The sequence below is a fragment of the Durio zibethinus genome, chromosome 23 (assembly GCF_047325235.1).
Source record: "Durio zibethinus cultivar Kanyao isolate XHJ-2024 chromosome 23, ASM4732523v1, whole genome shotgun sequence".
NCBI lineage: Eukaryota > Viridiplantae > Streptophyta > Magnoliopsida > Malvales > Malvaceae > Durio > Durio zibethinus.
In genome coordinates, this window is record NC_143184.1 from 5,312,909 (window position 1) to 5,338,257 (window position 25,349).

Consider the following 25,349-nt stretch of genomic DNA (forward strand, 5'->3'; position numbering starts at 1 on the left):
ATGCAACTTCTAATATGTAAATATATATATAACAAAATTTACACCAAAAAAATATATAACAAAATAAATACATTAAATATGTAATATATAATAATAAACTTATTCATTTTAAAATAAAAATTATTTAAAATAAGTAAACTCGAATTAAAGAATTATAATATTTAAATAAAGATAATTTTTATTATTATATATCTAATAACTATATAAAATGAAGAATAATATATTTACATATATATATAAATACAATAAATTTAGACACAAGAGATAATTTTATCATTGTTTAAATTATGTTAAAAAGGTTAAGAAATTTAGATTGAATTGTTCAATTTTCAATCAATGGAGTTGTGCTAAATTATGCTTATTAAAACTAAAGGACTTTATATGGAATTTGGTTTATATAAAAATAGTCGTACTAATAGTCTAATAAATATTTTGGTCATAATATATTTTATTTTTCATTAAAGAAAAAAGAATTCATCTAAAAAAAAAAGTCTGAAGAGAAGGAAAGATATAGAGCGAGAAACAAGGCGCGGAGTGGCCGTCCAAAAACAGCAGAAGAGAGAGAAAGCGAGAGAGAGTCATCTTGAGTGTTGATGATCATCATTTTATTTTTTCTTAAACGAAGTCGCGTTTTGTTATTAGCCCTCCTCTATTTTAGGGTTCGAAAAAAATACACATTTTCTTAAAGAAAAAACAATCGACTAGAAATTTGAAAAATAGAAAAAAATTAAGACGACAAAAAGGAAAAACAGGGAAAAAAAGGACAGATTAATCGCAGATCCCCTTCTGCTTTGAAGCTTCACCCTAATTCTGATCGATCCATTAATTACATTTTCCAGCTGTAATCACACGGTTTCTTTTAAATCTCTAATTTATATTATTTTCTTTTTTTTGGTTTGGGGTTGTTGTTTTGAAATTCCTTTGTTGGTTGGGGAAATAATCGAAGGTGGAATGCAATCCTTCTAGACGAGGTTTCTAGAAGGTCGGGATCTGGGATCTGGTTCTTTGAGACGTCGGCGTCGGATGAGAGTGGGGAGGCACATGTAAATGTTTCAAGGATCGAAAGGGAAAACGATGAAATGGGTATCATTTCTTAAGGACATCAAGGAAAAGGTCGGTTTTGCCCAACCTTCTACTGCTACCACTGTTTCTTCATCTTCTTCTTCGTCTTCTTCTGCCTTTTCCTCTTCCAATCGCGATGCCAATGCTTCCTCAACTCGCTACGACTTCGCTTCCTCTCCTTCGAGGTTAGATTTATTATTTTCACTTTTTTCTTATTTTTCAATAATTTATTTTAATTTTTTCTCTGTTCGCATTTCCATCAGTTAACGATGATTAAATTTATGAGTTGAACTGGTTGAATCATAGTTGCACACTTTATTTGTTTCCATTTAATTTTTTTTTTCTTCTATCTTTCTTGCTTGCAATTGACTGCTTTTAACGTCTTTGATTTATTGATGAGCAAAGTTGTAGTGAAAGTCTTGTTAAGGTCTTGTTAATGTAATGGGAAGAGCAATAAGAATTTAGTTGGCAATTATAGAAAATAGGATGAGTACGAATTGACCATTAACTGATTGGGGGATTTTTTTATTTTGGTCTTTCAAATCCTTGAGCATCTGAATTTTTGTCGTGTCTGTGCTTTATTTCTGCTTTTGAAATGTTTCTCTTACTCCTGTGATCCATATACCTGAACTCCATTCCCTGGCATTTTGAGATGAGTTGACACCTTTGGCGTAGTGATCTAAATGGGAGGTAATTTTGAGATCAGTCTTAGGTGTGAGCTTGCTTTTACACCTTGGAGTAGTGTCGATGATTGGTTTATCAGTGCATAGATTTTTATTTTTTTTTTGCTGAAATTTTAGGTTTGGACAGCAATAAAATAGCATATTAATATCATCTATCATGGGAATCAAGGATGTTGGGATACTCTTCAGTTACAAATAAGTCCTGCAATTTGTACTTTTTCTCCTTTTTGCAAAATTTCGTTGTTCTGCCATGGAATCTATGTGTGACAGTGCAAGATTCTTTTCTGTGCTACTGCTTCCTGTTCTCTTTAAACTGGGGAGTTGATAATCATGTAATGCTAATATGCCTCTTTGTTAGTCCCATTACGCCAATGTGTAGAGTATGAGATTATGCAAAATATTTGGTGTTTAAAATTAGGTTTCAGTTTTCAATTACTGTACTATACCTTTTGTTTTTTTTTTTTATTGTGCAGTATCTAATCATATGATTATGCTCATAATTCCCATGTGTTTTATTGTGATTTAAGTGTCTACATTTGTTCTTTTATGTTTGCTTTATTAAATTACATTTTAAACTTAAAAACCGTGGCAAAGTGCCTTCTTTTTTCTGTTTCCCTTTCTTTCTTTCTATGGATGTGATGTTTCTTTCTAAATCGACTTTACTTTTTTCTTGTTACGTCAGTGACAAACATGAATTGGAATTGGACTTTAAGAGATTTTGGGAAGAGTTCCGCTCATCCAATTCTGAAAAGGTTCTTTCTCATTTATATTTTAATTCCTGGCACTCTTTTATGTACCATCTCGATTTCCCTTATGTTTCTATTGTCTTTGCAGGAGAAAGAAGCGGCCTTGAATTTGACTATAGATGCCTTTTGTAGATTAGTCAAGCAGCATGCTAATGTAGCTCAATTAGTCACCCTGTATGAATGCTCATCCTCCCGTCTATTTTCTTAATATTGCATAGTTTTTTTGCCTAAATTATTTTTATCAACAATTTTACCTTTTTCTGATCATTGAGAAAGTTTCCTACCCTTTCATGTTGTTAAGCACTGCTGCCTTTGGTTGCTCTGTACTGTCCAATACTCACCAACTTGTTTGAGTTGTTGAGAAACTCAACTTCAGTACCATTATAAGTTTACATGTTCCATCAGAAACTATTTTGAAGTGGAGTTAGTCATACTCTACAAAGTTTGTATCTAAATTCATGCTCTTGATATTTATTTCTCCACATCTCCTGATATTTATTCATATTTTACTATTCATTCTTGTTGTGACTTGATCTGGTTGCGGTTAGAATGATTATGTTCTTTATGTTCTCTTCTTTGATTTATAGGCTGGCTTTAATTATTAGCTAGGACCCATACTATGCAATTTAATACAACATTTGATTGTTCAGACTATATAAACACTGGTTTTTTAGTTGATACAGTTTTCTCCTTCCAAAATCCTAACTTCTCATGAGGATTGTTTATTAAAGTTAGTTATTTGTAATATTTTAAGTTTTCATGAGCTTTTGCTTCAAATCTCATAAAGAAATAGTTAATTAATAAATTTCTTTGCACCATTTGAATAGAATTAATCATTTTTGTATTTCTTCTTAGAGAATGGTTGTATTGTTTCTGTGTGTACCGTTTGTGGATTAGTTAGTAGCTCAGTATTTTACATCTCCGGTGGTATGAATTGTTTGTCTTTATTTTAATGATATTGCTGCGAACTTTTTCCACCTGTGAGCATGTTGACCAATATTAAGAGCTCTAATTCATTACAGGTTAGTAGAAACGCATATATTCTCTTTTGTTGTGGGAAGAGCCTTTGTAACAGATATTGAAAAGTTAAAAATTAGCAGCAAAACAAGATCTTTGGATGTATCGAAAGTTTTACAGTTTTTCTCTGAAGTTACCAAGGTTTGGTTTTGGGATCCAAGTGCCTTATATCTCAATATATTTATTATCCATATTGTTTGTGGGTGTCTCTTTCGGAGTTTCATTCATGTGTGCTGACCTGCAGGATGGCTTCAGTCCTGGTTCAAATTTGTTGACTGCTGTTGAAGTCCTTGTGTGTCGGGTATATCTCATTATCTTTAATAGCATAATTTAATGTTCTATAGGTGGAATCATGTCATTAAATTTCTTGCTTGCTACAAATTTGTGTTATAACTGCCACCAGAAGATAGATACTCCAACCTTTAATGATATTTGAATTAAGTTGTCGAAAACTAACCAATGCACTTCTGATCTTTTGAAGTGATGCGATTGATTTGGAGTGGTACTTGTTATAATTTTGCATCACACTGGTTATCCTGAATTCTGTTCTTTCTGATATTTAGAAACCATTCATTGTTATTATTATTTCTGTTGTTTGCAGCCTATTGATAAACAATCCCTCCTTGATTCTGGGATATTTTGCTGTCTCATACATATCCTGAATGCTCTTTTGAGTCCCGATGAGGCTAATCAGAGGCCAAAAATTACTGATTCTGAGGAATCATTGCTAGCTGAAAAGGATTCAGTTGCTAAAGTTGGGCAAGCCCGCCGACTTGAGGTAGTTTTTTTATCTACTGTACTTTCTTGTACATAAGTTGAATATTTTGAACAGAGATGACTTGGATAATGCCTTTTGGTTTGACTTTAAACTTATTGCTTCAGGTAGAGGGAAGCGTTGTGCATATTATGAAAGCATTAGCCAGCCATCCTTCAGCAGCACAGAGTTTAATCGAGGATGATTCTCTGATGTTGCTATTTCAGATGGTTGCCAATGGATCTTTAACTGTCTTCTCTAGGTATAAGGAAGGTCTTGTTTCACTGCACACCATACAACTTCATAGACATGCTATGCAGGTAAACTTGTTGTGCTTTACCATATAAATGTTCATAACCCATAAGAAGAAGGTTTATATGAGCTTCATGTGCCAATTTTTAACTGTTCTTATAATTTGCTTGTTCTATCAGATCCTTGGACTTCTTTTGGTCAATGATAATGGAAGCACAGCCAAATACTTACACAGACATCATCTGGTATGCCTTCATGGAAATTTTTAAGGGCATATTTGAAGAACATGGGTTGCTTGCTGAATGCCATTTCTTTTCTTTTCTTCATTTAAATATAGTTTACTATGCTTTAAAGGATCTTTAGTTATTGGATATGTTTTTGTCTTTACATTTAAGGCTTGTTTATATTTGATTTGTGGTGGAATAATGAGGAATTATATAGGCAGTCAGATAGGAATTATTCATCAATTTGGGGATTTTCTTGAGCAATTTAGGCAAAAATTTGGAATGTAGTGGAGTCCATGATTTAAGTGAGGGTAGAATCCTTTGTTAACTAAGTGGAAAAGTTGAGGTGACTTTTTTTGAAAGTTTGATGGATGGTGCTGGTGTTAAAATCATGTGGAACTGTATATAAAACTGGAAGATGCTTCCTTTAGTCTCTATGTCTGGGCATCGACTTAAGTCCGGTGATGATGGTAACTCAGTTGACTGGCTACTTCATTGTTATAGAGTTTAAGCTTTGTTGTTAGTTGGCTTCTTTTCAGTATAATGGTTGCTAAGACATTGATTCATTGGAAAGAAAGATCTGGGTGAGCAAAATAACAATGTTAGTTGGTGTCATGTCCCATTATTGTTGACTTGGTCTATCTAAAGACAAAAAGTTAGCAGAAACCCTTAAGGAGTTAAACCTGCATTACCTATTTGAAATGTTCTTTTCTCTTAAGAAGATCATACAGTTGGAGGGCTATTTCTTCCTCTTATATCACTTCCGTTCTGAATATTTAGTACATAGTTTCAATATAGTGCTTACATGTCGTTCTCTTATTCCCTACTTACTGTTTTATAGCTGTACATTGTTGTGTGAATTTTATTAAATACTATTTTGAAGGAATTTTTGATTGTAATATCTTTGATGTTGGCTTTGACAACAGCTCCTCTTGTTCCTGTGTTCTGCATTTGAATTGAGAGAGATAGTAAAGCTTTTGTTAAGATGCAGTGGGTGACTTGTGAGAGATTGAGATTTTTGTTTTGAGGAACCTTTATGCTGTCTGTCATGTGTCTTCTCTCTGTCTGGTTCCCTTTCTGCATTATGTGGATTCTTTTTATGTGACTATAGACTGAATCTGTCGATATTCATCTCACCTGGGGCAGGCCCGCCACAGGTGTATATCATCTGCCTTTCAGCATTTGAGACACTAGCAGAGGCATGTCTTCTGAAGCATAATTTTTACCTTTGGTTTCCAATTACATCTCTTATTCTCACCATACAACCAAGTGTTGACTGTTAATTTTGTTTTTTCATAATCTGTTTCTTTCAGCAGTATTCTTATTTATATGTTTCTCTAGTATGCATTTGGTCTATTACTTCCATGTTTCCTTATAATTCATTAAATATGTCCTTCTACATGTGTTTCACATTTTTTTTTTGTGCAGATAAAAGTTCTTCTAATGGCTGTCAAAGATTTTAATCCAGATTGTGGGGATCCTGCCTACACTGTTGGTATTGTGGACTTGTTACTTGAGTGTGTGGAATTGTCACATAGACCAGGTAAGTGGTTCGTAATTTTCCCTTGTTGAATTGTTTAAGAAGACTATGGTTAGTGTATGGATTTTGTTAATGTATCGTAAAGTTCTGTGGTCTTGGCTTTTTGAAAGGATAATGTTTAAGCTGTTCTTGTGTTTGATGATTCTTATTTGAGATTTTCCATGTCTTTGGTTATTGCTGATATCATGTAACTTTGACTTGTAGAGGCTGGTGGTGTCAGGCTTAGGGAAGATATACATAATGCCCATGGTTATCACTTCCTTGTTCAGTTTGCTCTAGTTCTGTCCCAGAATCAAGGCATTGAATCTATTTATTTGAAGCCTCGGGCTGACAAAGATGGCGGCTTGGATAGTGCTCATGCTTTTGATGATGTAGCCGGAAAGGATTTCATAGGAAAAGAGGACCCTTCTTCTGAACATCTCTCACCCACTTTGAGTAGGCTTCTTGATGTTCTTGTTAACCTGGCTCAAACAGGTCCTGCTGAATGCAAAGGATCCAAATATTCTCCCAGAAGTCGAACTGACAGGCTTGGTGATGAAATTTGGGAAGAGGGAAATAATAAAGTCAAAGACCTTGAAGCTGTCCAGATGTTGCAAGACATTTTTCTCAAGGCAGACAGCAGGGTTCTGCAGGCAGAAGTATTAAACAGAATGTTTAAAATATTTTCAAGTCATCTTGAAAACTATAAGTTGTGTCAACAACTGAGGACTGTTCCTCTGTTGATCTTAAATATGGCTGGATTTCCTTTATCATTGCAAGAGATAATCTTGAAAATTCTTGAATATGCTGTGACTGTAGTGAATTGTGTTCCTGAGCAAGAACTGCTGTCTCTATGTTGCTTATTACAGCAACCGATTACATCAGAGTTAAAGCTCACCATCCTTTCTTTTTTTGTAAAGCTCCTATCCTTTGATCAACAATACAAGAAAGTCTTACGAGAAGTAGGTTTGCTGGAAGCCCTGTTGGATGATTTGAAGCAACATAAGTTTCTTTTGGGTCCAGACCAACATGATGGTAATGCCAATCGGTTGGAGAGAAAATCCAGCTCCAGTAGCTTCAAGAAACACTTGGACAGTAAGGATCTTATAATTACTTCACCCAAGCTCATGGAATCTGGTTCTGGGAAATTTCCTATTTTTGATGTTGAGGATATTGTTACTATTGCCTGGGATTGTATGGTTTCATTAGTAAAGAAAGCTGAAGCCAGCCAAGCTTCATTCCGATCGGCCAATGGTGTGAGTACTGTTCTCCCCTTCCTGGTGTCCGATATTCATCGTTCTGGGGTCCTCCGGACATTATCATGTTTGATAACTGAAGACACCATGCAGGTCTGTTAAGATGTATGTTTTTCTGTTTGATAGATTTTAAATTTGGATAGATCTTGCATTCAAGTAGATTGTTCTTTTCCCCTTTTTGCCTTTTTTATTTTCCTATCTTAATGAGCATCTTTGATCTTCACTTCCTATTGGTGTAATGTTAAATGTCCTTGTTCCCTTGCATGCTTTCATGCATGAGTGAACTGCATGTACAGCTGTTAACATCAAATTGGATACTTTTTCTTTTCCAGAGTCATCCTGAAGAATTAGGAGCACTTGTTGAAGTTTTAAAGAGTGGAATGGTTACAAGTGTTTCAGGACATCAATACAAGCTTGAAAGTGATGCAAAATGTGATACAATGGGAGCCTTGTGGCGCATTCTGGGAGTAAATAGTGCAGCTCAGAGAGTCTTTGGTGAAGCCACTGGATTTTCTCTTCTGCTGACCACCCTCCACAGTTTTCAGGGTGAGGAAGGACGCTCAGAAGAATCTTCTTTGTTAGTTTACATCAAAGTGTTCACATATTTATTGCGCCTTATGACAGCTGGGGTGTGTGGTAATGCCATTAATAGGACAAAGTTGCATGGCATCATATCATCACAAACTTTTTATGATCTTCTCTCTGAGTCTCACTTGCTGAGTATGGATTATGAGAAGCAAGTGATTCAGCTGTTGTTGGAACTTGCTCTTGAAATTGCCCTTCCACCTTTCATGACACCAGAGAGTGCTACATCAGCAGATATGGCTGAAACTGGATTCACTAGTTTTCTTTTGACCACTCCATCTGGTTTGGTTAATCCTGATAAGGAACGAGTATACAATGCTGGTGCTGTTAGAGTTCTAATCCGATCATTGTTGCTTTTTACTCCTAAGGTGCAGTTAGAAGTGCTGAACCTTTTTGAGAAGCTTGCTCGTTCTGGCCCCTTCAATCAGGAAAATCTCACCTCTGTAGGTGAGATAGAATCTTCTATTTCCTTTATGGTCTTCTATATTAGACATTAATTTCTTACTATTTGCTTTTCCATTATTTAGGTTGTGTGGAACTTCTACTGGAGACAATTTACCCCTTCCTTTCAGGCTCATCACCATTACTCTCTTATGCTTTGAAGATAGTAGAGGTTCTAGGGGCATATAGGTAGGCCTTGTAATCATGTCTAGGAATCATTACATTTGCTCAATTTATTTGATTTTTCTTTATCTTATATTATTTCTGAAATGAGTTTTGTATTTCTGTGATAGGTTGTCTGCATCTGAACTCCGAACACTTGTAAGATATATTCTGCATATGAGGCTGATGAAATCAGGTCGCACAATTGTTGATATGATGGAGAGGTTAATTCTCATGGAAGATATGGCCTTGGAAAATGTTTCTTTGGCTCCATTTGTTGAAATGGACATGAGCAAGGTTGGGCATGCTTCTGTTCAGGTGTCTCTGGGAGAAAGATCTTGGCCTCCTGCTGCTGGTTATTCATTTGTTTGTTGGTTTCAGTTTCAAAACTTTTTGATAACACAAGCAAAAGAAACTGAGTGTGCGAAATCTGGTCTTTCCAAGAGGAAAAGTGGCTCAAATGGGCAGCATAATGACCGGCGTGTTCTCCGGATATTTTCTGTTGGTGCCGTAAATAATGAGAATACTTTCTATGCTGAACTTTATCTTCAAGAGGATGGTGTTCTTACCCTTGCCACTAGCAACTCTTGTTCCTTGTCATTTTCTGGATTAGAGCTGGAAGTAGGTCGGTGGCATCACCTTGCTGTTGTTCATAGCAAACCAAATGCTCTTGCTGGACTATTCCAAGCTAGCGTTGCTTATGTTTATCTTGATGGGAAGCTAAGGCACACAGGAAAATTAGGATACTCACCCTCTCCCATTGGAAAACCTTTGCAGGTAACTATTGGGACTCCAGTTTCTTGTGCATGGGTTAGTGACTTGAGATGGAGACTCCGCTCTTGCTATCTTTTTGAGGAAGTGCTCACGCCAGGTTGTATATGTTTCATGTACATCCTTGGTAGAGGATATAGAGGGCTTTTCCAAGATGCAGATCTTCTCCGTTTTGTCCCCAACCAGGCTTGTGGTGGTGGTAGCATGGCTATCTTAGACTCATTAGATGCTGACTTGTCTGTAACTCCTGGAACACAGAAGCTTGACAGTGCAAGTAAGCAGGGAGACTCTAAGGCAGATGGAAGTGGAATTGTTTGGGATTTGGATAGATTAGGAAACCTTTCATTCCAGCTATCTGGTAAAAAGCTCATATTTGCGTTTGATGGTACATGTACGGAGGCTGTCCGAGCATCTGGGACATCTTTCATGCTCAATCTGGTTGATCCCCTGTCAGCTGCCGCTTCTCCCATTGGAGGTGAATGACCATTTTCTCCCTTTTATATGTAATCATCATGAAGATTGATCTTATCTGAATTGTTCCTTCTTTGGTTGTCTATGCAGGTATACCACGGTTTGGGCGTCTTCATGGGGATATCTATATCTGTAGGCAATGTGTGATTGGTGATACCATCCACCCTGTTGGTGGGATGTCTGTCATTTTGGCCCTTGTTGAGGCTGCTGAGACTAGGGATATGCTCCATATGGCCCTTTCCTTTCTTGCCTGTGCACTTCATCACAATCCTCAAAACATAAGAGACATGCAAACATACAGAGGATACCATTTACTAGCTCTATTTCTGCGTCAAAGGTTGTCATTATTTGATATGCAGTGTCTTGAGATATTTTTCCAGATTGCCGCATGTGAAGCTTCTTTTTCTGAACCAAATAAATTGCAACGCATTCAAAGTTTTATATCACCTACTGCAACTATTGATGAAACTAGCCTTGAGGATCTTAATTTCTCAAAATTCCATGATATAACATCTTCAGTTGGATCTCATGTTGACATGGATGATTTTTTTGCCCCAAAGGATTCGTTCAGTCATGTTTCAGAGCTAGAAAATGCTGATATGCCAGTTGAAACTTCGAACTGCATTGTCTTGTCAAATGCGGATATGGTAGAACATGTTTTGCTTGACTGGACCCTGTGGGTAACTGCCCCAGTTTCCATTCAAATTGCACTGTTAAATTTTCTAGAGCATCTTGTGTCAATGCATTGGTATAGGAATCACAACCTTACAGTTCTTCGTCGAATCAACCTTGTCCAACATTTACTGGTGACTTTGCAGCGTGGTGATGTTGAAGTTCCTGTTTTGGAGAAATTAGTCGTGCTCCTGGGGGTCATACTGGAAGATGGGTTCCTGTCATCTGAACTTGAAAACGTGGTTAGGTTTGTTATTATGACATTTGATCCACCTGAGTTGAAACCACAGCATCAACTAATGCGTGAGTCCATGGGAAAGCACGTTATCGTTAGGAATATGCTTTTGGAGATGCTAATCGATCTTCAAGTAACCATCAAATCAGAAGAGATGCTTGAGCAGTGGCATAAAATTGTCTCTTCTAAATTAATAACATATTTTCTTGATGAAGCTGTTCATCCTACTAGCATGAGATGGATCATGACTCTTCTTGGTGTATGTCTGGCTGCTTCTCCCACTTTTGCTCTTAAATTTCGCACAAGTGGAGGTTATCATGGTCTGATGCGTGTGCTTCCTAGTTTCTATGATTCTCCTGATATATATTATATCTTGTTCTGCCTCATATTTGGGAAGCCTGTTTATCCAAGATTGCCAGAAGTCCGTATGCTGGACTTTCATGCACTAATTCCAAGTGATGGAGGCCATGTGGAGTTGAAATTTGTAGAACTATTGGAATCTATAATTGCAATGGCAAAATCCACCTTTGATAGGCTGACCATGCAGTCAATACTTGCCCGCCAAACTGGAAATCTTTCCCAACTTGTGGCAGAATTGGTGGAGGAAAATGCAGACATGGCTGGGGAGCTTCAGGGTGAAGCTCTCATGCACAAGACATATGCTGCACGCCTAATGGGTGGGGAGGCATCTGCTCCTGCTGCTGCAACCTCAGTTCTGAGATTCATGGTTGATTTGGCAAAGATGTGCCCTCCCTTCTCTGCTGTTTGCAGACGAGCAGAGTTTCTAGAAAGCTGTGTTGACCTCTATTTTTCTTGTGTTAGGTTTGTCTTGAGATACATTCTTCTTTTATACTTTTACTGTTTTACATTTTGCTTTGCATTAATTGCATATCTAATATTTATTATAATGTAATATGATGCTTACATGATCTCTAATCTGACTCATAAGTAATCTTGTTTTGGTTTGTATTTTGTCTTTCAGGTCTGCTCATGCGGTGAAGATGGCAGGAGAGCTCTCTGCAAAGACGGAAGAGAAGAATTTGAATGATTGTGATGATGCTAGTTCACAAAATACATTCTCTAGCTTGCCTTTGGATCAGGAACAGTCTGCCAAGACTTCTATTAGTGCTGGAAGCTTCCCTCAAGCACAGGTCAGTTCAAGTTCTGAAGAAATGCCTGTCTCTTCAAATTTCACGGCTGAAGATAAAGAAGGGATGAAGCCTACCACATCCCAGGAGGAATTGAACAAATCATTGCAGGAAGATGTACAAGCTATTCAGAATGTAGATGGTGTTAGTGTTGATCAGGTTTCTGCCACCTCAAGCACAAATGAGTTCAGCTTGCATAGCATCAAAGACAATCTGGCAATTCAACCACCAGATTCCCAGAGTTCTGTATCTCAGGCTATTCCAGATTCTCCTATTTTATCTGAGAAATCCAATTCCAAAATCCCCCTTATGCCCTCTTCATCTCCCATTATTGCTCTGACTTCGTGGATAAGTGCAAACCATAATGAATCCAAAAATCCCATAATTGCCACACCTTCCATGGAGTCTTCTATGTCCATTGGTGATATTGATCAATCCTCAAGCTTGAAGTCTGGTTCTCAAGGGCCAACCGCTGCAAATATGACATTTTCTGTTACACCAAAGCTTCTTCTGGCAATGGATGATTCTGGCTATGGTGGTGGCCCTTGTTCTGCTGGGTCAACTGCTATGTTGGATTTTATTGCAGAAGTACTGGCTGACTTTTTAACAGAACAAATAAAAGTAGCACAAGTTGTGGAGAGCATCTTGGAAATGGTTCCACTATATGTTGAAGCTGAATCTATGTTGGTTTTCCAAGGCTTATTTCTTAGCAGACTAATGAACTTTGTTGAAAGGCGTCTCTTGCGTGATGATGAAGAAGACGAGAAAAAGCTAGATAAGACTAAATGGTCCTCAAACTTAGATGCTTTATGTTGGATGATTGTTGATCGTGTTTACATGGGTGCTTTCCCCCAACCTACTGGTGTACTGAAAACTCTAGAATTCTTGTTATCAATGTTGCAATTAGCAAACAAAGATGGTCGAATTGAAGAAGCAGCTCCTACCGGCAGGGGTCTTTTGTCTATTAAAAGAGGATGCAGACAACTTGATGCTTATGTACATTCAATTCTTAAGAATACAAATAGGATGATACTGTACTGCTTCTTACCGTCATTCCTGATCACCATAGGGGAAGATGATCTCCTTTCATCCTTGGGTCTGCTTATGGAACCTAAGAAAAGATCACCCACAAACTCTTCACAAGAAGATCCAGGAATTGATATCTGCACGGTTTTGCAGTTATTAGTTGCTCACCGGCGCATAATATTCTGTCCAACCAATCTTGATACTGATCTAAATTGCTGTCTTTGTGTAAATTTAATTTCTCTTCTTCATGACCAAAGGCGAAATGTACAGAACATGGCAATTGATGTTGTCAAGTATTTACTGGTTCATCGAAGAGCTTCTCTTGAAGACTTGCTTGTCTCTAAACCTAACCAAGGACAGTACCTAGATGTACTGCATGGTGGTTTTGACAAATTGTTGACTGAAAGTTTATCTGCTTTCTTTGACTGGCTTCAGAGCTCTGAACAGATGGTAAATAAAGTACTGGAGCAATGTGCAGCAATAATGTGGGTGCAGTATATTGCTGGCTCAGCAAAATTTCCTGGAGTAAGAATTAAAGGCATGGAGGGTCGTCGTAAGAGGGAAATGGGAAGAAGATCACGAGAGGCTGCAAAGTTTGACCTAAAACACTGGGATCAAGTGAATGAAAGGAGATATGCATTGGAGGTGCTTCGTGATACAATGTCTACTGAGTTGAGAGTTGTTCGTCAGGATAAGTATGGATGGGTTCTCCATGCTGAGAGCGAATGGCAAACTCATCTCCAACAACTTGTACATGAACGAGGAGTATTCCCAATTCGTAAATCCTCTTTGCCTGAAGATCCTGAATGGCAACTTTGCCCCATTGAGGGTCCATACAGGATGCGCAAAAAGCTTGAGCGCTGTAAATTAAGAATTGATAGTATCCAAAATGTTCTTAATGGGCAGTTGGAATTAGGTGAGACGGAGCTCTCCAAAGTCAAACATGAGGATGGTCCAGATATTTCTGGTTCTGATTCCAAAGCAATTTTCAATTTTTTGAATGATAGTGTTAAACAGAATAGTGCTGACAGTGAGTTATATGACGAATCATTGTATAAGGAGTCAGATGATGTGAAGGATGTAACTTCTGTTAGAAATGGCTGGAATGATGACAGAGCTAGCAGTGTAAATGAAGCTAGTCTTCACTCAGCCCTTGAGGATGGTGGGAAATCTAGTGCAGTCTCTGTCCCTATATCAGAGAGTATATTAGGAAAATCTGAAGCTGAATCTCCTAGGCAGTCATCGTCTGTTAAAATTGATGAAGTCAAAGTTACAGATGATAAATTAGATAAGGAACTACATGATAATGGTGAATATTTAATCAGACCTTATCTGGAACCTCAGGAAAAGATACGAGTCAGATATAACTGTGAGCGTGTAGTTGGTCTGGACAAACATGATGGTATATTTCTGATAGGAGAACTTTGTTTATATGTAATAGAGAACTTTTATGTTAACGATTCTGGCTGCATATGTGAGAAGGAATGTGAAGATGAGCTCTCTGTTATTGATCAGGCATTGGGTGTTAAGAAGGATGTTACTGGCAGTGTGGATTTCCAGTCAAAATCAACTATATCCTGGGGCACAACACTGAAAACATTGGTAGGGGGAAGGGCCTGGGCCTACAATGGTGGTGCATGGGGAAAGGAGAAAGTGGTTAGCAGTGGTAATTTACCTCACCCTTGGCATATGTGGAAGCTTGATAGCGTTCATGAGATTTTGAAGCGTGATTACCAGCTCCGTCCTGTTGCTGTTGAGTTGTTTAGCATGGATGGATGTAATGATCTCCTGGTGTTTCACAAAAGAGAAAGAGATGAAGTGTTCAAAAATCTGGTTGCAATGAATCTTCCAAGGAACAGCATGTATGTAACCTGGAACTCATTTATTCTCTCTCTCTCTCTCTCTCTCTCTCTCTCTTTTCTTTTTTTTTATGGTAGCTTTATGATGTGGTATTAGCTGCTTCCCAAAAATGAGCTGCAATATCACCGTACAGAAAAGACATATCTACTTGTCTTTCTGTTTTTCTGTTTACCCTTTCCTTTATCATCTAACTTTTGGCGAATTATTTTTTCTTTTCATATACTATTCTTTGCTATGTTTATTTTTCATTACTTGAGTGTTTGTTTTTCTTCCTTATCTTTTGAATCTTGAAAAACATTGTTGACTTTGTAATTCTTTTCCTTGCATCAGGTTAGACACAACCATTTCGGGATCAACAAAACAGGAAAGCAATGAGGGTGGCCGTCTTTTTAAAATAATGGCTAAATCTTTCTCAAAGAGATGGCAAAATGGAGAAATCAGCAATTTTCAGTACCTCATGCATCTCAATACCTTGGCTGGACGTGGTTATAGTGATCTTACTCAATACCCAGTCTTTCCATGGGTTCTTGCTGATTATGACAGCGAAAATCTGGACTTGTCAGATCCCAAAACCTTTCGCAAACTTGACAAACCAATGGGCTGTCAGACATCAGAAGGGGAAGAGGAATTTAAGAAAAGGTCAATCCGAATATTTATTCAAGATCCTTTTTTTAATTAAAAGAACAAACTATTTAATAAATATCTATCTTTGTCACACGTGGTGTGCACCATTCAGATGAGTAATTGCACTGTGATATCCACTGCTATATGAATGATCATACCATGTGATGTATGTTTGTTACTTTGTTTAACATGGTCTTTAAAATGTATGCATTAAGTTGTATATATATGTCATGCTTACCTTTCAAATTCTCTTTTATTTTTCAGATATGATAGCTGGGATGACCCAGAGGTCCCAAAATTTCATTATGGTTCTCATTATTCTAGTGCTGGCATTGTTCTCTTTTATCTTCTTCGCTTGCCACCATTTAGTGTGGAAAATCAGAAGCTACAGGGTGGCCAGTTCGATCATGCTGATCGTCTTTTCAATAGCATAAGAGACACTTGGTTGAGTGCTGCTGGGAAAGGTAACACATCAGATGTGAAAGAACTGATTCCTGAATTCTTCTACTTGCCTGAGTTTTTGGAAAATTGCTTCAGTCTTGACTTGGGCGAGAAACAATCAGGGGAAAAGGTCTGTCTTGTTTAAATTTTTTAACTTTGAGTTGTATAGTATGATCTTTATTTTCTTCTTTGATAATGTGCCAAATTTAGCTTTCTTGAAGACTCACAAATTTCTCATTTTCTGTTGTTTCTGTTCTTCGTATTCCCCAGGTGGGTGATGTTCTCCTACCTCCTTGGGCTAAAGGCAGTGCTAGGGAGTTTATCCGGAAGCATAGAGAGGCCCTAGAATCTGATTTTGTTTCAGAAAATCTGCACCATTGGATAGACCTCATTTTTGGATATAAACAAAGGGGAAAGGTGGGTATTGGCATTCTTTGTGAAAGCATATTTTGACCCCTATTTCCTGAATTTTCTAAAAATTGCAACACATTTTAACACTCAACACATACTTGAGAAAGATGTTGAAAATTCTTAGGTTTTCAGTCATGACATTCCTGCTGAAATAATTTGCCTTAATCCTTTTGGATTGCTCTGAAGTTGTACTGGATGAGCTGTTATAGCTGGGGGGAACTATTTTTAATTTGAAAAAAACTAAAAAAAATTTCTTTTTTTGGGCAATATTCTCTTTCTTTTCTACCCCTCTTTCATTTTCCTACTTTGACTTCATGTACTGCCCCTTATATAATCAATTCGATATCTATGTCATTCCAAGATTATATTTCTTAAATCTTCTCATTGTTTTGCTTGTAATTCTTTATATTGTTGTTACAACTGACAGGCGGCTGAAGAAGCTGTTAATGTTTTCTACCACTACACATATGAGGGGAGTGTGGATATAGACTCAGTTACAGATCCTTCAATGAAAGCCTCCATTCTAGCTCAGATCAATCATTTTGGACAAACACCTAAGCAACTTTTCCTCAAACCCCATGTGAAAAGGAGGTCTGAGAGAAAGCTTCCTCCTCATCCGCTGAAGCATTCAACTCTTCTTGTTCCACATCAAATACGGAAAAACTCTTCTTCCATTACTCAGATTGTCACTTTACATGACAAAATTCTTGTTGCCGGGGCAAACACTTTGCTCAAACCTAGTATGTATGCCAAATATGTTGCATGGGGTTTTCCTGATCGCAGCTTGAGATTTATAAGCTATGACCAAGATCGACTCCTTTCAACACATGAGAATCTTCATGGAGGAAACCAGATTCAGTGTGCTGGTGTTAGTCATGATGGTCACATTTTGGTCACTGGTGCTGATGATGGCTTAGTTTCTGTTTGGAGAACTGGCAAGGATGGTCCGCGTGCCTCAAGTCGGTTGCTGTTGGAGAAAGTGCTTTGCGCTCACACAGCCAAAATCACATGTCTTCATGTCAGTCAGCCTTACATGCTGATTGTGAGTGGATCGGATGACTGCACTGTTATCATATGGGACCTCAGCTCCTTAGGATTCGTTAGGCAGCTTCCTGAGTTCCCAGCACCAGTTTCTGCAGTCTATGTGAATGATTTAACTGGGGAAATTGTGACAGCTGCTGGAATTCTGCTTGCTGTTTGGAGCATCAATGGGGGCTGTCTAGCAGTAATTAGCACATCGCAGCTGCCATCTGATTCTATACTCTCTGTGACAAGTTGTACCTTCTCTGATTGGCTGGACACAAACTGGTATGTAACGGGTCACCAAAGTGGGGCTGTTAAGGTCTGGCAAATGGTTCACTGCACTGACCGCGAGAGCACCATAAGCAAGTCAACTAGCATTGGAACAGGAGGGTTGGATTTGGTTAAGTCACCAGAATACAGATTGGTCCTCTACAAGGTACTGAAGTGTCATAAGCACCCGGTTACTGCCCTTCACTTAACTAGTGACTTGAAGCAGTTGCTAACTGGTGATTCTGGTGGGCATTTGCTGTCTTGGACGCTACCAGATGAGAGCCTGAAATCTTCTTTCAATCAGGGCTGATAATGTTAAAATAACAATTGTGATTTTCTGTTCAGCTATAGGATCAGCTCCTGGTTTTAAACCCTCAACGGTTCTGTGCAAGCATTTGTTGTGAGAGAAGCAGTGACTCTTTGTTCATCATAACAGGAAAAGGGAAAGCAAGACAACAGGGCTGGCCGGGTATTAACTGGACAAGCTGGGATAATTTATAGAGATGAGGAAGGGAAATTTCTTCAACCTTCCATATAAATGTTGAAAATTGCAAGCATTAAGGCTATTACAATGCATTTGGCTGGTGGCTTGAGCACTTCATTGTGAGAAGGTGGAATGATGGGACGCTTTTGTTGTATTTTTGACAAGTGGGGGATATTGCTTTTGAAAATATCGCTCTACTGGTTTTTGAATGTAAATAGATGGAATTGCTAACAGTGTGTAATCAAAGTTGTATAGAAGAAAAAAGTGCATTGGGATTGGATTGTTTGGTGGAATTGGTCTGGTTAGTATGGACGATGGGATGGTTTTTAGGATCTGAGTGTATTTTTGCATAGTGCAATTAGGCGGTTACTGTCCATTTTTATTGTGATTCACTTTCAATTTTTTGAGTAGTTGATTAGTGTTTTCCCTTAATCTTCATCTGCAATGTGCATATATGCTGGTATCAGCTGAGGTGAGTTTCTTCGGCCGTTAGCTACCCAAAATTTTCAGAGCTTTCCTTAACAGGCATTAATTCCTTTTCTGGTGGCTTATGCCACTGCAGCATACAAAGAGAAACCATCAATGAATGAACAGTTGTACTTGTATATCAGCTTATCTCTGCAAATTGCACGTACATTTAATAGACAAAATGCAAATAGGGAAATATCTGATCCTTAAACCTTTCTAACAAGACATGGTTTTATTAGTTATTATCAAAAAGTCCTGATCATGCGCCGGCGGTCTTATCCTACACCATGCCTCGTCTTCTCATGCACGTACTCACTAATGCCTACTCCTTTCGCTCACTTCTACACTAACAATTCCTCTTCAATGTCGGCCCATCTCCTCTGTTAATCCAGACCCAAATAAACTCACCTCTTAAAATCCCTACTCTTCCTCATAAACCTCAAGGAAACTTAGCTTTTCAATTACTCACGGTTTCGTTTCATAATTACCAAGATGAGACTTATGCCCCGGTTTTTGAGTGCTGATAAGAAAGCTCTTTTTCAAGGACAACAAACTCATGCCCACATGATAAAATCTTGTTCTGTGTCTTAATCCGTGTTTCTAGGAACTAGCTTGTTTTTTGGTATATGAAATGCGGGTCAGTTCAGAATGCTGGGAAAGTGTTTGATAAGATGGGTCAACGAAGTATTTTTACTTGGAATTCTATGATTGGAGCTTATAATGGGGAACCTTTGGAAGTTCTTCAAGCCAATAAAGAAATGCGGGTTTTGGGATTCTCTTGATGCTTATGGTTTTCCTTCTCTGCTTAAAGCTAGTGGTTTGCTTAGAAATCGTTGTTTAGCGGCTGAAATTCATGGCCTGGCTGTCTAGTTTGGGTAGGATTCTACTGTTTGTGTTGCCAATACATTAGTTGTTATGCATACAAAATGTGATGATATTTGTGGAGCAAGGAGATTATTTGAGAGAACAGCTCAAAAAATGATGTTTTGTCATGGAATTCTGTAATTTCAGCATACTCTGCAAATAGGAAATCTAGGGAAGCATTGGAACTTTTCAGGGAAATGCAAAAGGCTGGTCTTGACACAAATACTTGACACTTTTGTAACTTGTCTTCAGGCTTGTGAAGATTATTCCTTTAGGAAATTAGATAAGGAGAGACATGCTGCTGTTTTGAAATCAAGTCAGCTTCTTGATGCTTATGTTGTTGGTGCTTTGGTTGACATGTATGTTAGGTGTTGTAAGATGAGTGAGGCTGTGAGAACTTTTAAGGAATTGTATGATAAGGATAAAGTAGCGTGGAATTCTATGCTTATAGGATTTATCCAAAACGGTATGTACAGTAAAGGGTTGAATTTATTCCATGATTTTCAGAATGCTGTCAAAAACCTGACCAGGTTACGATAATAAGCAACCTAGTAGCGTGTGGGAGATTGGGTTACTTACTGAATGGAATGGAATTGCATGCTCATGCAATAAAAAAAGAGTTTGATTTAGGTTTGCAGGTTGGAAATAATCTTATAGATATGTATGCAATGTGTTATTGTGTGAACTACATGGGCCATGCTTTTAATAGGATAAACATCAAATATTTAAGTCTATTCGAAGTAAAGGTTTAGTCCTTTGTACAAGTATAATAAATGCATATGGAATGGATGGCCGTGGAAAAGCAGCCATTGATTTAATCAATAAGATGAAGGAAAACTTCACTCCAGATCTTGTAATGTTTTTGTCAGTTCTATATGCTTGCAGTCATTCAGGATTGATTGATGAAGGTAGACAATTTTTTGAGATCATGAAATATGAATATCAATTGGAATCATGGCCAGAGCACCATGCTTGTCAGGTTGATCTCCTTGGTTGGGCAAATTTTTTGGAAGAGGCATATGAATTTCTGAAGAGCATGCAGATAGAACCTACACTGAAATTTGGTGCGTACGCCTTCGGGGTCAATGATTTAATCATTGGATGTAACATTCGCCAGAAATCCCCACAAGAATAAACTCCATTCTCAAAATGATGAAATCTATTGGCATCCCTCCCAACAAATTCCCATCCGAAGAGTTTTGAAACTAGCTTACAGAAAGTATGGCAATCACCAGAGACATGAAGATTCTTTGTAACCTGAACGAGGGTTCCCTCAGCAGTTATAAGTAGACCATACGCAATGGCCAACCTTTCACTGTGCCCATATAGCATCATAAATTTCTCATTTTCCTCCACATTGTGCAAAACAAACTTTGTTTGAGCCACATAACCTCCTTCCTTCTCCAGTTTCCTGTGATTTGATACAATTTTTTGTGTATCTGGAGACACTCTGGATAAGACTTGTCTCTTGCCATGAAAGTAAGAATCCTGTTCCACACCTCAATCCAACTACATCCAGGATTTCTCTTCAGACCTCTCTCTTTCATTCTCATTCTAATTTCGTCAGCAACTTTACATCTTCCTTTTGCTGCAAAGACATCGTTGCTGCTGCTGGTATTGGAATCACTCTCCAATGATCGAGCCATGGTTATTTACATAACCCCTTCTGGTTCAATTCTGCTAAGAGTGAACAGAATTTTTGTCAATGCTCCAGTGGCTGTGGCTCAATTCTAAGCCCGAGATGCCAAAGCTGCTAACAGGATCGCCACTTAATGATTCAATTGCTAGAAGGCATTGATAGAACCCTGATTCTGACGGAAATTGAGTGTGCCATGCTACAAGAAGTGCGTAAAAAATGGATGAATGTGTAACTATATGGGTTCGCATTTTTGTTCATGACATTGACACGGCTGATTCACAATTGTACATTATGATTTTAAGTCAACTGAAAACGATGATGAACTAATAAAGATTGTAGATATTGTCAGAGTCTTGTTTCACCTAATGTATTAATTAAAACCTTAACATAATTTGCCGTATGAAAATGCAGTGACAGTTTCTGGTAAGCATCCAATTAATCTCCATTGCTCTGCTGTGTGGCAGGTGAACACTTGTGCTAAATGGAAAGTGATGATGGATTATGAAGATGATCATACTAATGGATTGGCTGAGTTGTTCTGAAAGTGAGGGCCTTCGATATATGATAAAGTTAATATAATTCATTTTGAATGTCAATTCTGCATGTAAAGCCCCTAAGAAAATCATTTCTTTCTTGGTGCATGTGTTGTCTACTAGGATGTTTCTTAGAGGGAAAACGGTCTCTCTTTCAGTAAGTTCACATTCTACCCAGATTTGAATGCAGTGTTGAACATCCTGCACTTTGTCTCTGTTTCATATTGAGGTGAAACTAACCTATTTTGTGCTGTTGCAATGATGAATATAGTGTCTTATCATTCCAGGAGTAGACGAGATTTGCCGACCCTATCTACATCAAACACTTAATGTACCAAGGGACAATGGTGAAAGCCACAGGGACCACCCTATGGAATTCACACTTATTAGGACCACAGAAATTCTGCCTTCTTCAGACAGTCAGATACAGATGCATAGCTAGCTACTGCATTTATAAGCAAAGGGCTAACAGAAAAAGGATGACATGGTAATTGGTGTATTTGATATAAAATATTATTTTATTTATTTATATTGCATTGTATAGTAAAATTATGTAAAATAAAAAATATTTTTTTATTTTATTAATTTTATATATAATTTTTGTTAAAATTTTAAATTATTAGTTTTATATTATATCATTATATTATATTTTAAACTGATAAGTCAATGCAAAAAAAACAAAAACTTAAACCACGGCAAAACATAGCTATTTACAAGAACATCCTTAGTTTCTTTGTTGGGGTTCTTGTGTTCATTATGATTGGAACCATATTCAACTTTAAAATGTTTACATCCTTAGTTTCTTTCAAGCCATAGTATTAAGATTATGATCATAATATATGATCTTTGTTTAAAATTCCATCCAGGCAACTACTTGAGCTAAGGGCTTATAGTCTTTAGATTTAGTCAGCTTTGGTTCAATGGATATACATGTAAGAACATAAATTCACTTACAGGGGATTTGGCTATTCATCAACAGTTTCAAAATTAGAATCCTAAAAGAATTTCCAGTAAGAAAAATTTAGCTTTATTAAATCTCAAAAGCAATAGATACTTTAATAAAGTCTTATGAATATCATTTAGGTTTTCCTTGAGGCTTGCATGTTTGTAATCTTAAAACAAATGTGGCTTAACCTAGTGATCCGAGCATGGGATTTAGAGTGAATACATAAGGGGAAATAAATTTGTATGGAATTTTTGGATTCATCAGTAAAACATTTAGAATTGTTAATAAAGTAATATGGATATGGAGTTGGCATTAAGAGTACAGAGTGGAAATACTGTGTGCAAGTAAGTTGTTAATTCAGGCATGTGACGAGCTGGGCCAGGCCTGGTCAAAGAACTGATTCTCCTATACCCATGTGCTCAAATTTCAGGGATAATGGGAAAAGGTCTATATTAATCCCTCACAGAAAAAACTGATAATTTTAATTAATACTGTAATTGATTGAGTTTAAATTGATATAATATTAAGTTTGAATCTTAATTTGATTTAAAATTTAAGACTTAAAATTTAATTTAAATTCAATTAAATTTTATTTTTTTAATTCAAATTTAACTCAAAATAAAAATTAAATTATTCAAATTTATTCTATTAACATATAAAAATAAATTTAAAATTTATATTCAATAAATATTTAATTATTTATACTCAAATTAAATTTAAATTTAAGATATTTTATTAATTAAAATATATTAAAAATAAAAATTTAATTACATTATAAATTATTTGAATTAAATATAAAAGTATTCAAACTTAATTTATTCTATAAATTAATTTATTCAAATTCAATTCTATAATAATCAAATCAAATTTAAATTAAATTTAAATAACTTATAAATACTAATCTACTATTTACGCTCGTAATAAACATAAAAAGAAAGGAGAAGTACCCTAGAAAACTGGGTAGTTCATATGGAACGAGAACCCTAGAAAACTACATACTCCAGTAGTTAGAATTGAACAGGATGTAGGAGTAGGACTTGCGCCTTGAATACTGAATAATCGAAAGCATTGGGCATATGCACTGAAGAGTCAGAGGAAAGAAAAGCTAAAGCCAGGAAGCCAACCATTACATTGCTAACACGTACCAAACTTCACTAATCACTCCACTCTGATCTTCTCATCGTCTGCTTTTAATTCACTCCTCAGTTCTGTCATCCCTGTCTCTTCTCTCTCACTCACATGATTTCCTTAACCTCCTTTCAGCTCAAACTTCTTGGTAATACGCAGCCACTGTAAAATTCATTTGTTTTCCTGTGCTAAAACTAACGTCGAGAAGTGGAAAGAGATAAAAGTTATATTATCCGACGTTTAATATTTTATAATTTTATATTTAGATTAAAACTTTTTTTGTTTATAATTAATTAATTTTAAATTAAATATTTAAGATAATATTAGAATCAAGAGTTATTTTTGTTTTTTTTTTAATTTGTCGTATGAAAAAAATTATTTTTATTTATATAAAATAAAAATTTGTTAAAAGATATTATTTTATATTTAATAAAATTTTAATATTTTAATATTTTATATTTAAATTAAAATTTTTTAATTATAATAAATTAATTTTAAATTAATATTTAACAAATTATAAACCTCAAAATTTGTTGGGGTTTGGTTATCAATTTATCTTTTGCCTCGATGGACGGGAAGTAGCATTAGAATCACCAGCAAACATGAATTGACAACTGAACTCTGAACACAGCTTCGAAAGAAAGAAAAAAATAATCAGATGAGAAAAAGACACAAATGAACTTGTTTGGGATGACCACCCCAATTGTCCAAAATAACGCATTGAAATTCTAAAAGAAAATAAGCTACTCTATTATAAATAATTTTTTTCTTTTTTTGAAATGGATCCCAATAATTGCAAGGCAGTGCCCTTCTGCATCTGTCCCTGATGAGGAACACTCAATTAGCAATGAGGTACGAACCTATGTTCCTCTACTAGACAGTCTATGCTTACTGCAGCGTTGGTAGCCAGAAATGAGCTCGGAAGCCCCCACCAGACATGCCATGCCGCCCTATTTTTCTACCACCTGTTACCCCTTATGATACATCTATGTCCATAGCCTTTGTTGGCTTTCTCTCTCTTAGCTGTCCGTATGATGCTTCTTTTTTACTTCACTGTTCTGCGAGGTGGGTTATCTGACTTATGTCTGTATGAAACTCTCTTCAACGCCATCTACCCTCTCTCTTTTCATAAACGTTAACATCAGCCCCTCTCACCCCTTATAAATAATTACAGTGCCTGCCGCTACTTAACCTATACCAATATCATCTCCATTCTACACGGTCAACACCTCTTTTTTTTTTTTTTTGGGTTTCCTTCTTTCTTTCTTTGGTGCAATAAAAAAGGGTTGGTTCTTTTTTTTCTCATCTTTCCCTTTTTTTTATTGTACGAAGTCTAATCTTTCATGTCTTTTGTTTCTAATCTTTCTTTTCTGCCTATTATATGGTTGATCTTCTTCAGCCTCTCAACCAGATAAGCTTTGTTTCGTTCTTTTTCTGAACTCTTTGTAAAATATATATATTCATAGCTTTGTCCATTTTATATTTCTCCATATTATGTTTCTGATCTTCTTTCTTTCTTACTATTTCATAAACCCTATTCTCTTCTGCTACAAAATATTTGCCTCTTTAAGAGCTTTTCAGTCTTTTTTTTTTTTTTTTTTTTCATATTTTCAAGTTCTACTAAGACATAAGAT

General features: G+C 36.6%; 2 protein-coding genes and 1 pseudogene across 3 annotated transcripts; 2 read left to right on the forward strand and 1 right to left on the reverse strand.

Annotated features, from left to right (window-relative positions):
* Positions 1 to 430: 430 nt before the first annotated feature.
* LOC111314265 (protein SPIRRIG-like) lies at positions 431 to 18,569 on the forward strand. Of its 2 annotated transcripts, XM_022915430.2 has the most exons (20): positions 431 to 841; positions 947 to 1,247; positions 2,428 to 2,497; positions 2,580 to 2,665; positions 3,514 to 3,649; positions 3,753 to 3,809; positions 4,110 to 4,286; positions 4,391 to 4,582; positions 4,694 to 4,759; positions 6,167 to 6,281; positions 6,483 to 7,606; positions 7,846 to 8,545; positions 8,626 to 8,728; positions 8,833 to 9,947; positions 10,034 to 11,672; positions 11,833 to 14,886; positions 15,215 to 15,523; positions 15,773 to 16,079; positions 16,220 to 16,366; positions 16,788 to 18,569. In XM_022915430.2, the coding sequence occupies exons 2-20, from the start codon at positions 1,048 to 1,050 to the stop codon at positions 17,961 to 17,963; spliced, it is 10,773 nt and encodes a 3,590-aa protein (XP_022771165.2). In that variant the 5' UTR covers positions 431 to 841; positions 947 to 1,047; the 3' UTR covers positions 17,964 to 18,569. The 2 variants fall into 2 exon arrangements, with proteins under 2 accessions (XP_022771165.2, XP_022771166.2); XM_022915431.2 differs by having other exon boundaries at positions 431 to 1,247.
* A 141-nt stretch (positions 18,570 to 18,710) lies between these two features.
* Positions 18,711 to 20,855, forward strand: LOC111314267 (pentatricopeptide repeat-containing protein At3g63370, chloroplastic pseudogene; annotated as a pseudogene).
* On the reverse strand, positions 20,675 to 21,115 carry LOC149512139 (pentatricopeptide repeat-containing protein At3g63370, chloroplastic-like). The gene is made up of 3 exons (XM_089752196.1): positions 20,931 to 21,115; positions 20,779 to 20,880; positions 20,675 to 20,726 (listed from the first exon to the last, which is right to left on the reverse strand). The coding sequence occupies exons 1-3, from the start codon at positions 21,113 to 21,115 to the stop codon at positions 20,675 to 20,677; spliced, it is 339 nt and encodes a 112-aa protein (XP_089608322.1).
* Between the last annotated feature and the right edge of the window lie 4,234 nt (positions 21,116 to 25,349).

What these genes read in the sequence shown, in the direction of transcription:
- LOC111314265 (XM_022915431.2), top strand. Translation starts at nt 1,048, where the DNA reads ATGTTTCAAGGATCGAAAGGGAAAACGATGAAATGGGTATCATTTCTT. An exon ending in TTCATAGACATGCTATGCAG is followed by an intron (nt 4,583 to 4,693) that starts GTAAACTTGTTG and finishes TTGTTCTATCAG; the next exon opens with ATCCTTGGACTTCTTTTGGT. An exon ending in AATCTTCCAAGGAACAGCAT is followed by an intron (nt 14,887 to 15,214) that starts GTATGTAACCTG and finishes TCCTTGCATCAG; the next exon opens with GTTAGACACAACCATTTCGG.
- LOC149512139 (XM_089752196.1), bottom strand. Translation starts at nt 21,115, where the DNA reads ATGGCTCGATCATTGGAGAGTGATTCCAATACCAGCAGCAGCAACGAT. An exon ending in ACTTTCATGGCAAGAGACAA is followed by an intron (nt 20,881 to 20,930) that starts GTCTTATCCAGA and finishes ATCAAATCACAG; the next exon opens with GAAACTGGAGAAGGAAGGAG. An exon ending in CTATATGGGCACAGTGAAAG is followed by an intron (nt 20,727 to 20,778) that starts GTTGGCCATTGC and finishes ACCCTCGTTCAG; the next exon opens with GTTACAAAGAATCTTCATGT.